The sequence below is a fragment of the Ovis canadensis genome, chromosome 20 (genome assembly GCF_042477335.2).
Source record: "Ovis canadensis isolate MfBH-ARS-UI-01 breed Bighorn chromosome 20, ARS-UI_OviCan_v2, whole genome shotgun sequence".
In the NCBI taxonomy this organism is placed as follows: Eukaryota; Metazoa; Chordata; class Mammalia; order Artiodactyla; family Bovidae; genus Ovis; species Ovis canadensis.
Window position 1 is genome coordinate 43,013,227 of NC_091264.1, and position 20,069 is coordinate 43,033,295.

Sequence of the window (20,069 nt, forward strand, 5' to 3'; positions counted from 1 at the left end):
AAGATTGACGGGAGAAATATCAATAACCTCAGATATGCAGGTGATACCACCCTTATTGCAGAAAGCAAAGAGGAACTAAACAGACTTGTGATGAAGGTGAAAGAAGAGTTAAAAAGCTGATTTAAAACTCAACATTCGAAAAACTAAGATCATGGCATGTGGTCCTATCACTTCATGGCCAATAGATGGGGAAACAACAGAAACAGTGACAGACGTTATTTTCTTGGGCTCTAAAATCACTGCAGATGGTGACTGCAGCCATGAAATTAAAAGATGCTTGCTGCTTGGAAGAAAAGCTATGACCAATCTAGACAGCATCTCCAAAAACAGAGACATTACTTTGCCAACAAAGGTCTGTCTAGTCAAAGCTATGGTTTTTCCAGTAATCATGTAGTGTGCGAAAGTTGGACCATAAAGAAGGCTGAGTGCCAAAGAACTGATGCTCTCAAATTGTGGTGTTGGAGAAGACTCTTGAGAGTCTCTCAGACTGTAAGGAGGTTAAACCAGTCAATCTTAAAGGAAATCAACCCTGAATATACATTGGAAGGACTGATGCTAAAGCTGAAGCTCCAATACTTTGGCCAATTGATGCAAAGAGCTGACTCATTAGAAAAGACCCTGATGCTGGGCAACTTGAAGTCAGGAGGAGAAGGGGATGACAGAGGATGAGATGGTTGGATAGCATCACCGACTCGATGGATATGAGTTTGTGCAAGCTCCGGGAGATGGTAAGGACAGGGAAGCCTAGCATGTTTCAATCCAAGGGGTCACGAAGAATCAGACACGACTGAACAACTGAACAACAACCCAGGCTAGTAAGGTCATGTTTAAAATTTTGCGTGCTAGGCCTCAGAATAATGTGAACCAAGAACTTCCAGATGTCCAAGCTGGGTTTAGAAAAGGCAAAGGAACCAGACATCAAATGCCAACATTCGCTGGATCACAGAGAAAACAAGGGAATTTCAGAAAAACATCTACCTCTGTTTCATCGACTACACAAAAGCCTTTGACCGTGTGGATCATGACAAACTGTGGAAAGCTCTGTTGTCACCTTGTCACACTCTCTCAATCCTGAGCCACTCTGTTGTTCTACGCAGCCTTCTAATTGTTGCTTCTTGACCCGCAGACAGGTTTCTCAAGAGACAGATGAGGTAGTCAGTACTCCCATCTTTTTAAGAGCTTTCCATAGAAAGATTTCCTCTTCTTGGGCTCAAGAATCACTGCTGATAGTGACTGCATCCATAAAGTCAGAATACAATTACTTCTCGGCTGGAAAGCTATGACAGTCCTACAGTGTGTTGAAAAGCAGAGACATCATTCTGCCAACAAAGGTCTGTATAGTCAATCTATGGTCTTCTCAGTGGTCAGGTATAGTTGTGAGAGCTGGAGCATAAAGAAGGCAGAGCGCCAGAGGATTGATGCTTTTGAACTGTGGTGCTGCAGAAGACTGCTTTGAGTCCCTTGGGCAGCAAAGAACAAACATAAAGTCAATCTTAAAGGAAGTCAACTCTGAATACTCATTGGAAAGATTGATGCTGAAGCTGAAGCTCCAGTATTTTGGTCACCTTATGTGAACAACCAACTCATTGGAAAAGTCCCTGATGTTGGGAAAGATTGAGGGCAGAAGGAGAAGAAGGTCTCAGAGGATGAGATGCCTGAATGGCATCACTGATGCAATGGACTTGAACTTGGGCAAACTCCAGGAAATGGTGAGGGACAAGGAGGCATGACATGCTGCAATCCACAAGGTCACGTAGAGTCGGACAAGACTAGGTGAGTGAGCAACTGCAACATAGCTTTTGTTAGAACAACTTTAAGTGAAAGTCGTTCAGTCGTGTCCGACTCTTTGTGACCCTATGGACTATACAGCCCATGGAATTCTCCAGGCCAGAATACTGAAGTGGGTAGCCATTTCTTTCTCCAGGGGATCTTCCCAACAATATTGAAATATAATTCACCCACTGAAAAGAATCAATTATAGCATATTCACAGAGAGGTCTGACCATTGCCACAATCAATTTTGAAAGGTTTTCATCACCCAGAAGCATTTTTAGAATATTGTTATCTAGGTACCAACTTCCCAGGTGGCTCAGTGGTAAAGAATCTGCCTGCAATGCAAGAGAATCAGGAGACATGTGTTCAGTCCCTGGGTTGGGAAGATCCCCTAGAGAAGGAAATGACAACTCACTCCAGTATGCTTGCCTGGAACATTCCATGGACAGAGGAGCCTGGCAGGCTACAGTCCAAGGGGCCTGAAAGAGGTGGACATGAATGAGGAACTGAGCATGCATGCAGGCATTGATGTACCAATTTATTCCTGGGCAGTCAGCCCCCATTCCCCTTCAACATTTCCCTCATCTCTAAACAAACACTAAGCTAATTTCTATCTGAAGGAATTTGCTTATAAAGCCTATAAATAAAATCCAACAATTAATAGGATCTTTTATTCTTGTTTTCTTTTGCAGAGCATAATGTATTCAAAATTCATCCACAATAGGCATCCATGTACTAGACAACTATACTTCCTTCTACTCATTTTCAAGTAATTTTCCAATGCGTGTTTGTACCGCTCTTACTAATTCATTCATGAAGGGATGGAGATTTGAGTTTTTCCTGCTGTTTGGCTATCATGATTAATGCTGCTGTGAATGTCAGCTACAAACATGATAGTGTAGACTGCCATTTTCATTTCTCCAAGGTAAATACCTAGGAATGGAATTTGAGTCCTAGTGCAACACTAGGTTCAAACTTGGAGGAACTTCCAGACTATTTTCCAACACCATTTTTATTCCCACTAGCAGGTTCCATGCTTCCAAATTCTCCACATCCCTCCGAGGATATGAATCTTGGTTTCTGGATTGGTGGGGATCAAGAAGGGGATGTCACCTATGCTCCCCACATGAACAAGCTCTGGGTTACATTTCCTATTACAGCTCATAAGGCTGAGCAAATCAAAGGGAAGATTGTCCCCAGATTTGCCTAATGCCCTAAGGGTAAAAACAACATCTCCCTCTGAAATATTGCCCACATTTATATTTTGGCCTAAACATTTATTCTCTTGGTACTGTACTTACGGAAGCTTTTTATACTTTGCCTATTATTTTTATTTGCTTTCACTGGATAAATAAGCCTTAAAACCAGGCTAACCATGTTACTAAAAATGGAATCCCCAAGGCCTATTTTTTCAATCCTGCTATTTTTCTGGCACCAGGGTAGTTGTCAGAATACAAGTCCACCCACACCAATGATACTTTATGTCTTCTGTGAGCCAGTGTTGGTTTGTGACATGCTTGTTATTGGATCACAATAAGAAACATGCAGACATTGAAAGTGAGCATAAGCAAGTAAAGTACCTTATCTTGACCCAGACTGGTAATTTCCAGGAAAAAGATGAGCATTTTTATGATATCATTGGATCTGCTAAGACTGTTGGATTATTAGTCCTCATGGACTAGAGATTATAGCATGGTTTCTAAACTAGTACTTTTAAAAGACATTTGTGTGGGTCACACGTAAATTGATCAATTTTATATACACTTTCCCCAGCAAAATGCATATACAAAGAAATACAAAAGTTCAGTTCAGTCGCTCAGTCGTATCTGACTCCTTGCAACCCCATGGACTGCAGCACAGCAGGCTTCCCTGTCCATCACCAACTCTCGGAGCTTGCTCAAACTCACGTCCATTGAGTTGGTGATGCCATCCAACCATCTCATCTTCTGTCATCCCCTTCTCCTCTTGCCTTCAATCTTGCCTGGCATCAGGGTCTTTTCCAATGAGTGAGTTCTTTGTATCAGGTGGCCAAAGCATTGGAGCTTCAGCTTCAGCATCAGTCCTTCCAATGAGTATTCAGGACTGACTTCCTTTAGGATGGACTGGTTTGATCTCTTTGCAGTCCAAGGAACTCTCAAGAGTCTTCTACAACACCACAGTTCAAGAGCACCAATTGTATGGTGATGGGCCTTCTTTACAGTCCAATTCTCACATCTTTACATGACTACTGGAAAAACCATAGCCTTGACTAGACAGACCTTTGTTGGCAAAGTAATGTCTCTGCTTTTGAATATGCTGTCTAGGTTGGTCATAGCTTTTCTTCCAAGCAGCAAATATCTTTTAATTTCATGGCTGCAGTCACCATCTGCAGTGATTTTGGAGCCCCCCAAAATAAAGTCTGTCACTATTTCCAATGTTGCCTCATTTATTTGCCATGAAATGATGGGACTGCATGCCATGATCTTAGTTTTCTGAATGGTGAGCTTTAAGCTTACTTTTTCACTCTCCTCTTCACTTTCATCAAGAAACACCTCAGTTCCTCTTCACTTTCTGCTATAAGGGTGGTATCATCTGCATATTTGTAGATATTGATATTTCTCCTGGCAATCTTAATTCCAGCTTGTGCTTTATCCAGCCTGGTATTTCGCATGATGTACTCTGCATATAGGGTGTCCCTGATAGCTTACTTGGTAAAGAATCCACCTGCAATGCAGGAGACTCTGGTTCGATTCCTGGGTTGGGAAGATCCCCTGGAGAAGGGAAAGGCTACCCACTCCAGTATTCTAGTCTAGAGAATTCCATGGACAGTCCATGGAGTTGCAAAGAGTCGGACATGACTGAGCCACTTTCACTCTGCAAGTAAGTTAAATGAGCAGGGTGACAATATACAGCCTTAATGTACTCCTTTCCCAATTTGGAACCAGTCTGTTGTCCATGTCTGGTTCTAATTGTTGCCTCTTGACCTGCATACAGGTTTCTCAGCAGGCAAGTCAGGCGTTCTGGTATTCCCATCTCTTGAAGAATTTTCCACAGTTCTCTGTGACCCACACAGTCAAAGGCTTTGGTGTAGTCAATAAAACTGAAGTAAATGTTTTTCTGGAACTTTCTTGCTTTTTCTGTAATCCAGTGGATGTTGGCACTTTGATCTCTGGTTCCTCTGCCTTTTCTAAATCCAGCTTCTACATCTGGAAGTTCTAGGTTCGCATACAGTTGAAGCCTAGCTTGGAGAACTTTGAGCGTTACTTTTCTAGCATGTGAGATGAGTGCTGTTGTGCAATAGAGTGAATTTACTTTGACATTGTCTAACTTACAAAATTAACATGCAATAAAATGTCAGTATATATGTATGGGTCCATGAAGACTTATAGATCTCTTTTCTAAGCCTGGAAAGAGACAACGGCAGCTGGAGGACATTTTGAGTAATCATTTCATCACTCAGAAGTGCACTCCATTTATCTGAAAGTATAAACTAGATTAGACAGAAACTGGCCCTCATAACGCAAGGTCACAGAAGTTGAAAGATATGATTCATTCACCCAACCTGACTGGTTACAATGGAGCAGACCAAGTTCTGATCTAGATCACTGCTCACAGCGATTGAAATTTGTCATTCTTTTCCCCTCCCTGACTCTCCTTCTCCAACCCCAGAATCTGTACCCTCTTCCCAAATGAGGGGAATTTCACACTTGATGATCTTGGTGGAAGGCAGACACCTTCCTCCATTAGACAGAAAACCTTGCTTCCTAAATATTCCTGCGGGTAGAAAGAGGCTGAGGGTCCACCAGGCAGGTTACCACATGCTGGACTCTTCCTTAGGACATGGTGCCACAGAGAGATTGGAACTGCACTGAATGCCTTAGGCGCATGTGGCACACGGGGCAGAGGTGGCAGTGTGCCGTCCAGGTGTCAGAAGCAGCAGAGAGCAGGTCTACCACAGGGTCCATTGTCCAGCATCAGGGCTGACAGTGCTGTGAACAGTGATGTCTGTGCTCAGCTGCAGGGGAAGGGGTTCCTGTGTGGGACCAGACCCAGGTGGGATTGAGGATGCTGTTCCCTGCCGTGGCCTCAGGGCTGTTCAGTGGTTTTCCCTGAAATAAACTCAAAACCATAAGTGTGCCTCTCTGTTCCATTTAGAACAATTTGAAATCTTTTTTTCCTCCCAGAACCACCTAAGAATACCATTCAGGGAAGTCTCAGAGAGCAAGGATTCAGAGACTTTTCCTTCTGCTTTATTATGATTGATATACAACATTGAGTCAGTTTATGGTGTACAGTTGTTGATTTGATACATTCTGTACTGCAAAATAATCGCCACCATAGCTTTGTCTGACAACTGAATCATGTCCCATAATTACCTCTTCTGCATGTGTGGAGAAATTTTAGATCTACTCTCTTAGCAACTCAGGGACTCTCTTTATGGTGAGCTGATAATCACTTCCTAAATTTTCAGCCTGGCGATAGCACACGGCAGAAACAACATGTAACTCGCACCAAATGTTTTGTCTTTTTCCTCTCAGGAAAAATACATTTAAATGTGTGTTTAAGACCCCTCCCCGCCTAAATCATTCTCTGATCTTTAATGTCAGTGGATCCCAGTCTGCTCAGGACTGCTTGTAGAGATTGTTACAAAGTACTCAGGACTCTTCCCGATCCATCATCTAGAGTGTAGGGCTCAGATTCCGGGAGTCTGTTATGAACGAGGTGTACAGGGAGGCACAGCAGGGTGGGAATCCAGATCTGTGTTCCTGCTATGAAATGCGTGATCTGAAGATCAGCACCAACCGTGCTATAAGTCTATTCCAGACTTTCTGTCTCTAAGAGGAGTGCAGGTGAAGGACATTCCTTCATGTCCTTCAGGACCCTTTTCCATGTGCCATCTAGAGGTCAGAATGGTGCCATCTGCTCAGGTGTGTGGTCTGATCAGTTCCCATAGTGCAGGGGATTCAGGATTCAGTCCTCGTCCCTCTGCTTCTGTAGCCAATTCTCCCTCATCTGTGACCTCATCTGTTCTCAAGGCTTAGAGCATCATTTACATGGTGTCACCTCTTCCATCTATTTCTCCAGTCAAGTCATCTCACCCAAACCCTAGACTAGTAACCCCAACTCAGTGGCCACTTTCTTAAACCAAATGCTGATGGTGATGCCTCCTCAAACATGCTCCTTCCAGAGTCCCCTCATTTCCACAGTAGGCGCCCCACATGCTTACTTGCAAATCTCAAATTTTGCAGTCCTCCTTCACCCTTTCTCATAACTCAGATTTAATCTACTAGGAAATCTGTAAAATGCATTTTCAGAATAGGTCCAGAACCTACTCATTCACCATTATCTTCCCTGCTCACACCCCAGAGAAGCAGCAGCCTCCCCAGCCTGGACCCTGCGCTGTTTCCCTCAGGCTCCTCTGCGCCTCCCTCGCCCTTCACCTCCTGCCTCTGCACAGCAGCCTGGCTGACGCTTCCAGAGAGCAGTCACAGCAGGTCCTCCTCTGTTCAAATCATCCTATAACTCCATAGCTTACTGAGATAAAAATCTACACCCTTCTAACATCCTGGAGGCCCACAGGACCTGGCCGGACATGGGAGCTCATCACAATTCCTTTTCCTTCAGCCCCGGCTGCCTCCTGGCTCTCCCTTGAACACAGACACTCTCCTGCCCTCTTGCATTTGCCCTGGAGGCTCCTCTGCCTGGATAGGACCTCCCCTAGACCTCCTTGTGGACATTCCTTCATGTCCTTCACATCTTTACTCCAAGGTCACTTTCTCAATGAGGCCCCTGTCCACCCTAGTAACACAGCCACCTTCACTGTCCCCACACACTCATACCTGGATCGCCTTCCTCAGAGCACTTACGAACCTGTAAGGGAAACTCTCCCTCACTCACTAGGCTCATAGTCATGCTCTGCCCCTTCCCCCTAGAACACACTGCACAAGGCGGACTAGGTTTGTCTGGTGTTAGTTCACTGAGCTCTCCTAGATGCAGAAAGAGTGTGTTATATCTCCGTCACACAACAAATATCAGTTGAATGAATGGTCAGTAGAGCGCTTCCCTATTCCAGAGTGTTTTATTGATGTGACCTCAGGGCACTTGCTGTCTCGTGGCAGTTACAGCACAACCTCCATTCGCACTGACCTCAAGCTGCTTATATTTTACTCACAAAGGCTGATCTTCCTTCCCTCCCCCACCAATCAGCCTGCACACCACACACAAGGCTCTTTATTTCTTCAGAAAGGAAGATCCTTCACTTCTGGGTCCTATATTCAACCTGCTGTGTTTTTATTAGACTCTGCTTTCTAAATCCATGAGTTGAGATGATGTGGGGGCGGAAGAGGGGGCAGACTGCAGAGAAGTCCAGCAGGAATTAAGTCAAGATATGAAACTATGCAAGTTCCAGCATGTGGTTTCTTTAAAAAGATGGAGAAAAGTTGGAAAGAATCCAGCAAAATCTCTAGAAGGAGGGCAAAAGCTGTATGACTCTGAAATTTCTCTCTTGACCCCACCGAGATTCCTGTGTGCATGGACCCCTTGCACTTGTGGGGACAATGACAAAGTGACCCCTGCTGCTGTCAGAGATGGGTTCACCCAGAGACAAATGATACCAGGGCTCTACATGTGAAAAAGAACAGCTATTACACCAACAATAAGAGCAATAACTAAATAAGCAAAATATAAACACATTCCAAAATGATAGGAGCCAAGGATTGGACGAAGGCCTGATCCTAGCTTACCCATTTAAGAAATGCACCCTGCCCATGGTCCTGGAGATACAACAAGGCCCAGGTGACTTCTGAATCCTTGATCACAGGTCCTTGGTGGGACAAGGATTTACTGAAGGGACAAGGACAATGGAATGCAGATGAGGACCCAGCCCAGGAGTGACCATGGGCAGTGCATGGGCAGTGCATGCATGCCCACCAGGCACTGATTCTGGGCACAGCCCTGTCCACACTCAGCTCCTCACAGCCTCCGCCTTTCCTTCCTGCAGCTGACTCAGCACAACAAATGTGGATGGATCTGGAAGGTTCTCGGTTTTTCAATTTATTTCCTCTTTGAAATTTTAAGAATCCTTACCTTTATTATCTGATCCCCCTTCATGGCACCAATTAGAAAAAACAAATTCATACATACAGATTTTATTTTCAATAAGGAAATAAGACATCATTACTCAGTGCATACGAAGCAAAGACAGGGATGGAGACGGCCCAGCCCTGTCTCTGCTGGAACAGGACAGTGGATCAGGGAGGAGAACACAGGTCAGGGCAGGAGGGGGCGCGGTGGGCAGGGGTGAACGGTCTCCCCAACTCCTCACGTTATGCTACTAGGAGCACAGACACGTGCAGATGCAGCTTCAGAAAGAGGGGTCCGGGGATCTGATGGCACATAGCGGGATGCAGCATCACTGTCTCACACTGTGAGAGAAAAGAATCAGGAACCAGTTAGGTCAGTCATGTAAGCACTCATATTCTCCACAGCCCCCCACACGCTCACATGTCCCACTCAAAGATCCCCACCACCCACTGTGTCCCCTCTGTTCCAATTCCCCTTCCAATATAGTCCCTCCTGGGTCTCACCTTTATGAACCGTGAGAGACACATCAGAACCCTGGGCACTGTCATTGCCTGGGGGAGAACAGGACCAGGACGTGGTCAGAACCCACAGATGAGAAACTAGAGAAGGAACTTTGAGGAGGGTGAGTACCCCATGGCCTCCTTCTGCACCCTCACAAGGGTCTCAGGAATCACCCCCTCCATACTTACTTGAAGCCTGGGTATAGGTCCCTCTTTTTTCACCTGTGAGAAGAAAATATCATGTGAGAGGCCAGGGAGAAGGCTGAGTCATGAGATCCTAGAGCAACCCCTAGTCCTGGACCCCAGAGAACATTCTGGAACCATGGTAAAAACTCATGCTAGGATCAGGAACACAGAGAAGGGAGACGTGTAAGGATGGGGCCATCTGCCCTCCTGTCCTCAGCAAGGACCTCCCTCTCACCTTCAAGTGCTGGAAACTTGGTCCCCAACTAGAATTAGGAAGGTGAAAAATTTGTATTTCATTTTCACAATGCTTTAGAAAAGAAAAATGTTAGCATTAGCTCCAGATTCCACATGTGTGTGGAGGGTACTTTCCAGTAACCAGGCAGGTAAACTTCTACCTTGGCTTGAAACCCCCAGTGAGACAAGAAAACTCAGATCCCTCCCTCCCTTCCCTACCTGAGCACTTCTTCCTCCAGATCACAGCTGCAGCCACCACAGCCACCATGACGAGGAGAACCAGGCCAACAATGATGCCCATTGAGGAAGTGAGGAAGGAGGTCTGAGGAGGTTCTGTGGAGGAAAGGGAAGGGGCCCTGACCTCAGCTTGAGCCCTGACCTTGCTGAACTGAGTGCTGAAGGGCTCCTGCTTTATCTGAGAGGATGCTCCATCCCATCCCCCTCCTTACCCCATCTCAGGGTGAGGGGCTCCTGAAGCCCCTCATGCTGCACATGGCACGTGTATCTCTGCTCCTCTCCAGAAGGCACCACCAGGGCTGCCCACTTCTGGAAGGTTCCATCCCCTGAAGGCCTAGTCTCCACAAGCTCCATGTCCTGCAACTGGTCCTCCCCATTGCGCTGCCAGGTCAGTGAGATCTCCTCAGGGTAGAAGCCCAGGGCCCAGCACCTCAGGGTGACATCATGGCCAGAGATGGGGTGATGGGTCACATGTGCCTTTGGAGGGTCTGAGGAAGAATCAGAAAATTCAGTTTGTGTAACCTCCATGGGTCACTGAAGCAGCATCATGTGACCATCCTGAGAAAGGACAGAACAGTGATTTTTCCCCCAGCTTTACTGAGGTATACTTCACAAAAATTGTACACAGAGTGTACTACATGTTTCTTTGATATATATGTACACTGTGAAGGTAATTAATATATTCATCAACTTACCTTATGTGTGTGTCTGTTTAACAGAGATGATGAGAATGATTAAGATCAATTTTAAAGTATATAATACAGGATTATTATTAACTATAGTCACCAGGCTGTACATCAGATCCCCAGACTTATTATAAACTTTTTACCCTCCGAGCTACAGAACATTCAGGACCATGGTTCTGAAAAAACAGCACAACAGCTATATAACAGCCTCATCTTAGAGATCTATATTAGTTCTTGGAACTTTGTAGAATGAGAGACTAAGACAGGAGCTCTAAAAATGTGAGCGGGAGAATACAGACTAAAGGTCCTGACTCTGGTGGAGGCTGAATGACTCAGAAAAGCTGGCGTCAGGCCTCCTAAGATGCTCTCAGGGTGAGAAGAGGCCTTGAGAGAGAGAGTCATGGATCACAAAATGGTGGCCAGGGTCAAAGGGCACCGCTGACGAGCTATTTCAGGGATGGTTTGTTTCCTGCTTCTTCCTCAAAGACACTGGATTCCTTGATTGTCGTTCAGAGAAGTGGGGCCACTGGTGACTGTCTTGTACAGAATATGAAAACCCGGGCGCATTCCTCCCTCTCCTGACAAGAACCTGGCGCGCTGTTCCCACAGGACCCCACTTTCCTCTCCTCGTGGGAAGCCAGCTCCAGCCCGAGGGGAGATCAGGGCGGCCCCGCGCCCCTCGTACCTGCGCGCTGCAGCGTGTCCTTCCCGTTCTCCAGGTATCTGCGGAGCCCCTCCACGCACCGGCCCTCCACGTAGTTTCTGAATCTCTCCGCAACACCCTCCTTCTCCCACTTGCGCTGGGTGATCTGAGCCTCTGTCTCCGCCGCGGTCCAGGAGCGCAGGTCCTCGTTCAGGGCGATGTAATCTCTGCCGTCGTAGCCGTACTGACTGTACCCGCGGAGGAGGCGCCCGTCCGGCCCCACGTCGCAGCCGTACATCCGCTGCCAGGTGTGAGACCCTGACCCGCCCCGACCACCGCGGTGATTAAACCCAAACTGAAACGAAACCGGGTCAAGTACCGCCGTCTCCTCCCGGGTCGGGGGTCGGCCGTGTTCCGCAGTGTTGGGGTGACCCTCGGACCCGCAGACTCGGGCGACCCCGCCAGTCCCTGGGGATGGGGGCGAGACCCGGCCCCGGGCCGCGTCGCTCACCGGCCTCGCTCTGGTTGTAGTAGCCGCGCAGGTTGTTCAGGCTCACTCGGAAAGTCTGTGTGGTGTCCTTCATGTTTCGAGTTTCCCGATCCCAATACTCCGGCCCCTCCTGCTCCACCCACCGCGCCCGCGGCTCCATCCTCGGATCCCGGGCGTCGCTGTCGAACCGCACGAACTGCGTGTCGTCCACGTAGCCGACGGCGATGAAGCGGGGCTCCCCGAGGCCCGGCCGGGACACGGCGGTGTAGACATACCTCAGGGAGTGGGGGCCTGGGGGCGGGGAGGGGTGAGACGCGGCCCGACCTCGTCCCGGCGCGGGTCCCGGGTCCGAGTTGATAGACCCAGTAGGGAGGAGGGGGCGTAGGGCCAGGGAGATGGAAGAGGTCGAAGACCGGCCCGAACTTCCGAGGGGGGAAGAGAAGAGGGGTCGGGAAGCAAGGGAGGGACAGGCCGGGACCTGGGGAGGGGCGGGTCTGGGCAGGGGCGTCGGGGTCGCTCGTTCCCTGGGATCCTGCCCCCGCAGACTCCCGGGAGATCCCCTTGCCCCTGCGCGCAGAGGCCGTTCCCTCCCGACCCCGCACTCACCCGCCCGGATCTCGGTCAGGACCAGGACTCCCGAGAGCAGCAACAGGAGGGTTCGCGGCCCCATGACTCGCATCCTCTGGGTCTGGGGAGAAGCAGAGTCCGGGCGGGTCGGTGGAAACTTTATAACCGGGATCCACGGAGAAGCTGATTGGTTTTTCTAGAAACCCGGTACCCAGTGGCAGTGAGAACTGGCGCCGCATCACGAGTGTCCAGGCAGTAGGGCTAAACACAGGTTATGAGAGAGAAAGTGAAACTCGAGGAGACGGGGAATCCCCAACATGGAGCGAGCGTCCCAGCCCCAGACAGCACCCTTGACCCTGAAATCCTGAACCGCTCGCCCTCCAGGAACCTGGGACTTTGCCCTAATCCCTCCCATCCTGCTGGGTAGAATGTTCAAATTACTGAATAATTGCACTCATCTCACATGTTAGCAAAGTAATGCTCAAAATTCTCCAAACCAGGCTTCAACAGAACCTGAACCCTGAACTTTCCGATGTTCAAGCTGAATTTAGAAAAGTCAGAGGAGCCAGACATCCAAGTGGATCATGGAAAAAGCAAGAGAGAAAACATCTACTTCTGCTTTATTGACTGCCAAAGCCGTTGGCTGTGTGGATCAAAAAAAAAAAAAAAAGAAAGAAAGAAAGTGGAAAAATCTTCAAGAGATGGGAATACCAGACCACCTCACCTGCCTTCTGAGAAATCTGTATGCAGGTGAAGAAGCTACAGTTATAACAGGACATGGAACAACAGACTGGTTCCAAATTGGGAATGAGAATGTCAAGCTGTCAGACACCACTGAGCAACTGAACTGAATTGAATTGATGTCATGTTGTGTATTGTCACCCTGCTTATGTAACTTACATGCAGAGCACATCATGCAAAATGCTGGGCTGGATAAAGCACAAGCTGAAATCAGGATTGTAAGGAGAAATATCAATAACCTCAGATATGCAGGCGATAACCACCCTTATGGCAGAAAGTGAAGAAGAACTAAAGAGCCTCTTGATGAAAGTGAAAGAGGAGGGTGAAAAAGTTGGCTTAAAACTCAACATTCAGAAAACTAAGATCATGGCAATTCGTTCCATCACTTCATGGCAAATAAATGGGGAAACAATGGAAACAGTGGCAGACGTTATTTTGGGGGCTCTAAAATCACTGCAGATGGTGAGTGCAGCCATGAAAGTAAAAGATATTTGCTGCTTGGAAGAAAGCTTATGACAAACCTAGACAGCATATTAAAAATCAGAGACATTACGTTTTCAACAAAGGTCTGTCTATTCAAGGCTATGGTTTTTCCAGTAGTCATGTATGGATATGAGAGTTGGACTATAAACAAAGCTGGGTGCCGAAGAATTGATGCTTTTGAACTGTGGTGTTGGAGAAGAGTCTTGAAAGTCCCTTGAACTGCAAGGAGATTCAACCAGGACATCAGAAAGGAAATCAGTCCTGAATATTCATTGGAAAGACTGATGCTGAAGCTGAAGCTCCAATACTTTGGCTACCTGATGGGACAAACTAACTCATTGGAGAAGACCCTGACGTTGGACAAGATTGAAGGCAGGAGGAGAAGGGGATGACAGAGGTTAAGATGGTTGGATGACATCACTGACTTGATGGACATAAGTCCGAGCAAACTCCAGCAGATAGTAATGGACAGGGAGGCCTGGCGTCCTGCAGTCCATGGGGTTACAAAGAGTCCAACACGACTGAATAATTGAACTGAACTCCCCTCCTGCACCGAGAACTCTTTGTTCCACTGTCTCCCTGAGTCCTAGCTCTGGGGCTGTTTGCCATTTTGATTAAAATATCTACACAATCTTACAAATTAATGAGGACCCCAAGGATAGTATTATGTGACCACTTCAATGCATATTTTCCATACTATGAATAATACACTAAAGATTTTTTTTACTTATTTAGAATAATATTAATAACCCATGCATTTAATATGAATAACTATTTCCCAAAATAAACAGGGTAGTGAGAAGTATGGAGAAGGAAATGGCACCCCACTCCAGTATTCTTGCCTGGAAAATCCCATGGACAGAGGAGCCCATAGGCTGCAGTCCATGAAGTCGCTAAGAGTCAGCTGAGCGACTTCACTTTCACTTTTCACTTTCCTGCACTGGAGAAGGAAATGGCAACCTACTCCAGTGTTCTTGCCTGGATAATCCCAGGGACGGGGGAGCCTGGTGGGCTGCCATCTATGGGGTCGCACAGAGTTGGACACGACTGCACAGAGTTGGATACAACTGAAGCGACTTAGCAGCAGCAGCAATGAGAAGTATAGAGCTTTTTACATTTTTTCCAAGTATCTTTCCTGTCTCTTTCACTAGAAGACCACTGGATTTTCAGGTTTGCCTCTGCATTCAATCTGTTATTTTGATTGTAGTCTGTGAAAGTGAAAAAGCCTTCACATATATAGGAGTAGTATTTTGTAATAATCTTTTCAGATAATTGTGTATGTTCATCTTGGATACAAAAGTAAAACTATACAAATTGTAGTTTCTCAAGCCTGAAACAAACCTGAAATTGACTATTTTCTATTCTGTTACATTAAAATCCATAAGTCTGTTTTGCTCATTGAACATCTCTTGTACTAATACAAGATTTTTACAAAGTAATACATTGTTTCACTAAATTATACAGATCTCTCTGCTCATTCATTCTTTCAAGAACAGTTGTTTTCCATGAAAAAGAGGGTAGTTCAGATCACACAGTTTTTCCTTGGGCCGTAGGACTTTGAAATGTAGTAGAAGTGCTCGATGTGTACTTTCCATGTCATCACAGAAGATACTTTTAAAATGTGTATTTAAGAATGATGATTACGAAACAAACATTTTTATTTATTTTATTTTTTAAATTTTATTTTATTGAAGGATATTCGATTTATAATGTTAATTTCTGCTGTACAGCAAAGTCATTCACTTATACATGTGTATATATATTCTTTTTCATATATTTTTTAAATTTTGGTTTATTAAGGACAGAATTTTTAATGTGTCATTCTGAATGTTTTAAAGCAAACCTGATTATTATTTTTCTTTTTCTGCAAGAAAGTTTTGGCGAAAATAATTACTAGTGCAGCTTGGTACCATAGTCTCTGTTACTGCTGTTATACATCAAAGCAAATGTCAACATAGTGAGAAGTCAAATAATATCTGAGTGATGCTATAAAAGTAGCTTTCACCTCAGGGATCTCATGAAAGGGTCTCAGTGACATCAAGGGTTCCACAGACCACACTCTGAGAACTGCTGTTCTGAATGAACCAGGGCATCTCCTTTCTGATCCCTGCCTTTGCCTCCTCTTCATTTTAGAAAATCCTTTTTTCCTGAGCTCACTACCTGCCTCCCCAAACTTAACTGAGGGCCCTGTGCCTGGGCTCCTCTAGGAGAGAACTCACCCCCTAGAAAGTGATGCCAGAGATGTCCTCAGTCTGGGAAGGGAGGCGGGGGGACAGGTGTTTCCCCTTTGGAACTGGGAACAGTTTGTACCTGAGGCACCAGACCCACTCATAACCTAGTTTGATTTTGCTACACACCAGCTTAATATGTATTCATATCCCAGACAGAAATCTGATGTAGTGTTTAAGAAAAATAACATTGGCCCTTTCAACTGACGTGGTCTAGTGCACATGACTCGAGGCCCACAAACCATGAAGAGTAGTCCATTCCAACAGAACATTCTGTGGTGAAAGAATTGTTCTATGTTTGTGCTGTCCACTCAGTAGCCAGTAGCTACATGAGGCTATTTAGCACCTTAAAGTGTCTGTTGTGCTGAGCACTTTTATGTATTTTAATTTGAACAGCAATATGTGGCTACTAGCTAGCATATTGGTCAATGCATGTCTAGAATGTTGTTAATTAATCTCCCATCTCTTTTCCCTAAAAGATCCTGTGTGACTCATAGGTTGATGCATACTAAAATAATCTTAATACTGAAGTCTGTGGATTTGTCTGTGCAGGTTTTAGACATAGCTTTAAAATACAGCATGCTCTGAAAGTTCCTTTAACGTGTATTTTAACAGATAGAGTGTTCAGACATTAGCCAAACCATGGTTTATCACCTTAAGGTCGTAAGTGTTCAAAACTGCCCATCACTGCTAGTTGTCCAATAGTGAGAAATGGGTATAATCCTTGATCTCTTGGTGTTTTCCTTAAACTGGTAAACATAAGGACACACAGAAGTTATCAACTGCACACAACAGATATCAATACTTCGTAGGACTTGTACATACTTGTAAAGTTATGAAGTAGAAGATGTAACATTAGAATCCATCACCTTATAACTTTTTACTTACTACTCCTGCTATACTTTCTCTCCAAATTCCATCAGTTCTGTTTCCCTTCACCCTTGGACCCCTCTCTCCTAGACAAAAATATACATGAATTTTTTACTCTTGTGGAATGAAGCATCTTATGACCCATAGATGAAAAGCCATCAAAACACATAAATCTTCCCTATGTCAAGCAGACACTCATAAGATACAAACATATGCCCCTATTCCGATGGAAAGACACATAAAAATTTTGGCAAACAGGTAACATGCCTCAATGTTCTTCAGTCAAAGACCACCAGGAGCAAATCTGTGGGCAATCAAGTTGGATTTATACTGGATACAGCAAGGGAGATCACACAGCATCAGGGACCATGGCATCTCTTGTGATGTGTTAGAACATATACAGCAGGGGGTCCCCAATCTCTGGGCTTGGGCTGGTATCTCCTGTCAGTGCCAACATTAGATTAGAAATAAATGCAATGTGCTTGAATCATCCTGAAACTATTCCCTCCCTCCCCTGGTCCATGGAAAAATTGTCTTCATGTAATCAATTCCTGGTGCTAAAAATGCTGAGGACTGCTGACATACAGGATGTGGACTTTGGCTGGGTGATTTTGAGGGGCATCTATGCAAGACTGCTTCCCTCATAGCTCAGCTGGTAAAGAATCCGCCTGCAATGCAGGAGAACCCTGTTCAATTCCTGGGTTGGGAAGATCCGCTGGAGAAGGGATAGGCTACCCATTCCATTCTTGGACTTCCCTTGTGGCTCAGCTGGTAAAGAATCCACCTGCAATATGGGGGACCTGGGTTTGATCCCTGGATTAGGAAGATCCCCTGGAGAAGGGAAAGGCTACCCAAACCAGTATTCTGGCTTGGAGAATTCCATGGGCCATGTAGTCCATGGGGTCGCCAAGAGTTGGACTTGACTGAGTGCCTTTCACTTTCACACGCAAGACTGGCTCACTTTGATTGGGTGTTGTTAGGAAGTGGGGGCATTTCTATGACTGGCCATCTCAGTGAGTCGTCCCTGTAGGGAGGGCAGACTAGAGTGAGGATACAGATGTGATTAGAAAGAAGCAGTGGTGACTAGTATTAGCACCAGGAGAGGTTTGGTACATTGTGAGGGGCACAGGGCCACTTCTTTGGTCTGTGCTTAGAGTGATGTCATGGTCTTGTTTTCTCTGTGTCACACACTCAGATGTCCTTGTCTGATGCTGATCTTCTGTGAGATGACTTATGTCCAACAAGAGAATAACACAGCCATGTGGTGAGTTCCAGCCCAGCTAGAGGATCAGAATGTACATCCTAATGTATGAGATGAAGGTGATCTGTCCAGTGTTTACAAATGTAAGGGATTTTTCAGTTCAGTTCAGCTGTCGTTCAGTCGTGCCTGACTCTTTGCAACCCCATGAATTGCAGCACGCCAGGCCTCCCTGTCCATCACCCAATCCCCTATAATTTTTGAAAACATTATTTACCAGCACACAAGAGAATTGAAAAGATACTTAAGAATGTACAAAAATAAATAATTCATGTTCTTCCCCTCATTCCCCATTCACTCATATCCTCTCCTCAGAAATGATTGCAGTTAGAAATTTCTCACTCTTTCTTCCCAGAAAAATCTATCTGTTCATTAATGAATATTGTTATATCAGTAAAAGAGTTCAGGCCATAGCTTGGGTGAAATTATTGCAAATTTACATATCTGATAAAGGACTTGTTTTAAAATGCACAGAGAACTCTTAATCACAACAAACAATAACCAGTAACCTTTTAAAAATAAAGTCTGAACAGATACCTCTTCAGAAAGACATAACAATGGAAATGCATATGAAAAGATGCTAAACATCTTATGTTTTAGGAAATGTAAATTTAAAAATGACAGTAATGTATCATCACACCTATTAGAATATCTAGAATCTAAGAACAGGTGATGCCAAGTGCTGACCAGGATGTGGTGCTGCAGAAACCCTTGCTCACTGGGGCACTAGAAACGAGTCAGCAGTTTCTTATGAAGCTACTCAGAGACTCTCCATCCCTCTGTTCATCAATCTAGTACTTGCTCAACTCATTTGAAAACTTATTTTTGCACAACCCCCTGAAAAACTTGTTGATAGAAGAGCACCCCTTAAGTGTGGGCTGTGTATGGTGACTTCCTTCTAAAGACCACAGTGTGGAAAGTGGGGAAGTAAAAATAGAAGTTCATAAGGAGAAACCTGGGAAATGCTACCTTAAGTAGGTGATGAGGTGAACTGATTAGTGATATTTGAGTGGACAGTGTATACCCTTGGTGAACTGGAGAATGTCACTCATCTCTGTGGTCCTCTTCCCCAAAACCCTTTGCCCCAGTCAAATCAAAAGATGTTCTACTGTGTCTCTGAGCAGTACTACCCAAAACATCAAAGTCATCAAAAACAAGAGAAGTCTGTGTGACTGTCACAGCCAGAGAAGCCTGAAGGAGACACGATTCCCAGACTTAAGGGATGTGTCTTTGATGGGATCCTGGATCAGGTTAAAGGAAAACTAATGAAGTTCAAATAAATTCTGGAGTTCAGTAACACTGTGTCAATATTGGTCATTAGCTGTGACAAATGTATGATGGTGGTATAAGATGTTCCCATAGAGACACTTGAGTGTGGGATATACAGTAACTCTCTACTAACTTCGCTACTTTTTTGTAAATTGCAAACTATACTAAAATTAAAACATATTTTAATATCAACCAGAAACAAACAGGGAGTGAAGAATCAATTACTGACTCTGAGATTTCCAGGGTCTTTCATCAGTGAGCTGCAGAGAGGAGACAGAGAGAGAAAAGACGGAAAGCTGAGATACAGGGAGGGCTCCAGAAACCCTGAGCCTGACCCCAGAGCTGCTCAGAAAGCACCTTTACCCCCTCACTGGACCAGGGCAGCCATCTCTGTCTGACTCAGACCACAGTGCATCCTCTGCCTTCCCTGTACAGATCTGGAGAGGAAAAGTGGTCGTGCCCCCGTGTGGACACAGGGCTGATGACTGGACACCTGAGCTCCTCTTTGACCTCCTTACCAGAGACCTGCCCAGGCTCTCCTTGGGCTCCCAGCAGTGGGTCAGTGCTGTGCACACAAGCTGGTGTCCATCCAGTGTCAAGTTCAAAGTGTGAGTTGTTATCCACAATACACGCTGACATGGATGTTTCTCTCTCCACTAAACAACCAAAGACTTTGGCCTCAGAGAGGATCAGATATCAAGGCTGTAAAACCTGGTTCCCAGGTCCAGGGTGGAGCTCACAAACATACAGGGAGATCTAGCTATCAAGGGATGAGACCTTGAACCCCAAGTTCTTATCACTTCTTCCAGCCACTGACAAGGTTATAGACTCTTCCGCCAGGG

The 20,069-nt window shown here is 45.5% G+C and overlaps 1 protein-coding gene and 1 long non-coding RNA gene across 2 annotated transcripts; one reads left to right on the forward strand and one right to left on the reverse strand.

The window, feature by feature from the left end:
- Window positions 1–8,884: 8,884 nt before the first annotated feature.
- Window positions 8,885–13,054, reverse strand: LOC138425562 (BOLA class I histocompatibility antigen, alpha chain BL3-7-like). Its single transcript, XM_069563590.1, has 8 exons — window positions 12,418–13,054; window positions 11,833–12,102; window positions 11,364–11,639; window positions 10,205–10,480; window positions 9,975–10,088; window positions 9,525–9,557; window positions 9,339–9,386; window positions 8,885–9,176 (listed from the first exon to the last, which is right to left on the reverse strand). The coding sequence occupies exons 1-8, from the start codon at window positions 12,488–12,490 to the stop codon at window positions 9,172–9,174; spliced, it is 1,095 nt and encodes a 364-aa protein (XP_069419691.1). The 5' UTR covers window positions 12,491–13,054; the 3' UTR covers window positions 8,885–9,171.
- LOC138425569 (uncharacterized) lies at window positions 12,458–15,061 on the forward strand. The gene is made up of 2 exons (XR_011251283.1): window positions 12,458–14,394; window positions 14,693–15,061. It is a non-coding gene; the product is annotated as an uncharacterized lncRNA (long non-coding RNA).
- Window positions 15,062–20,069: the final 5,008 nt, after the last annotated feature.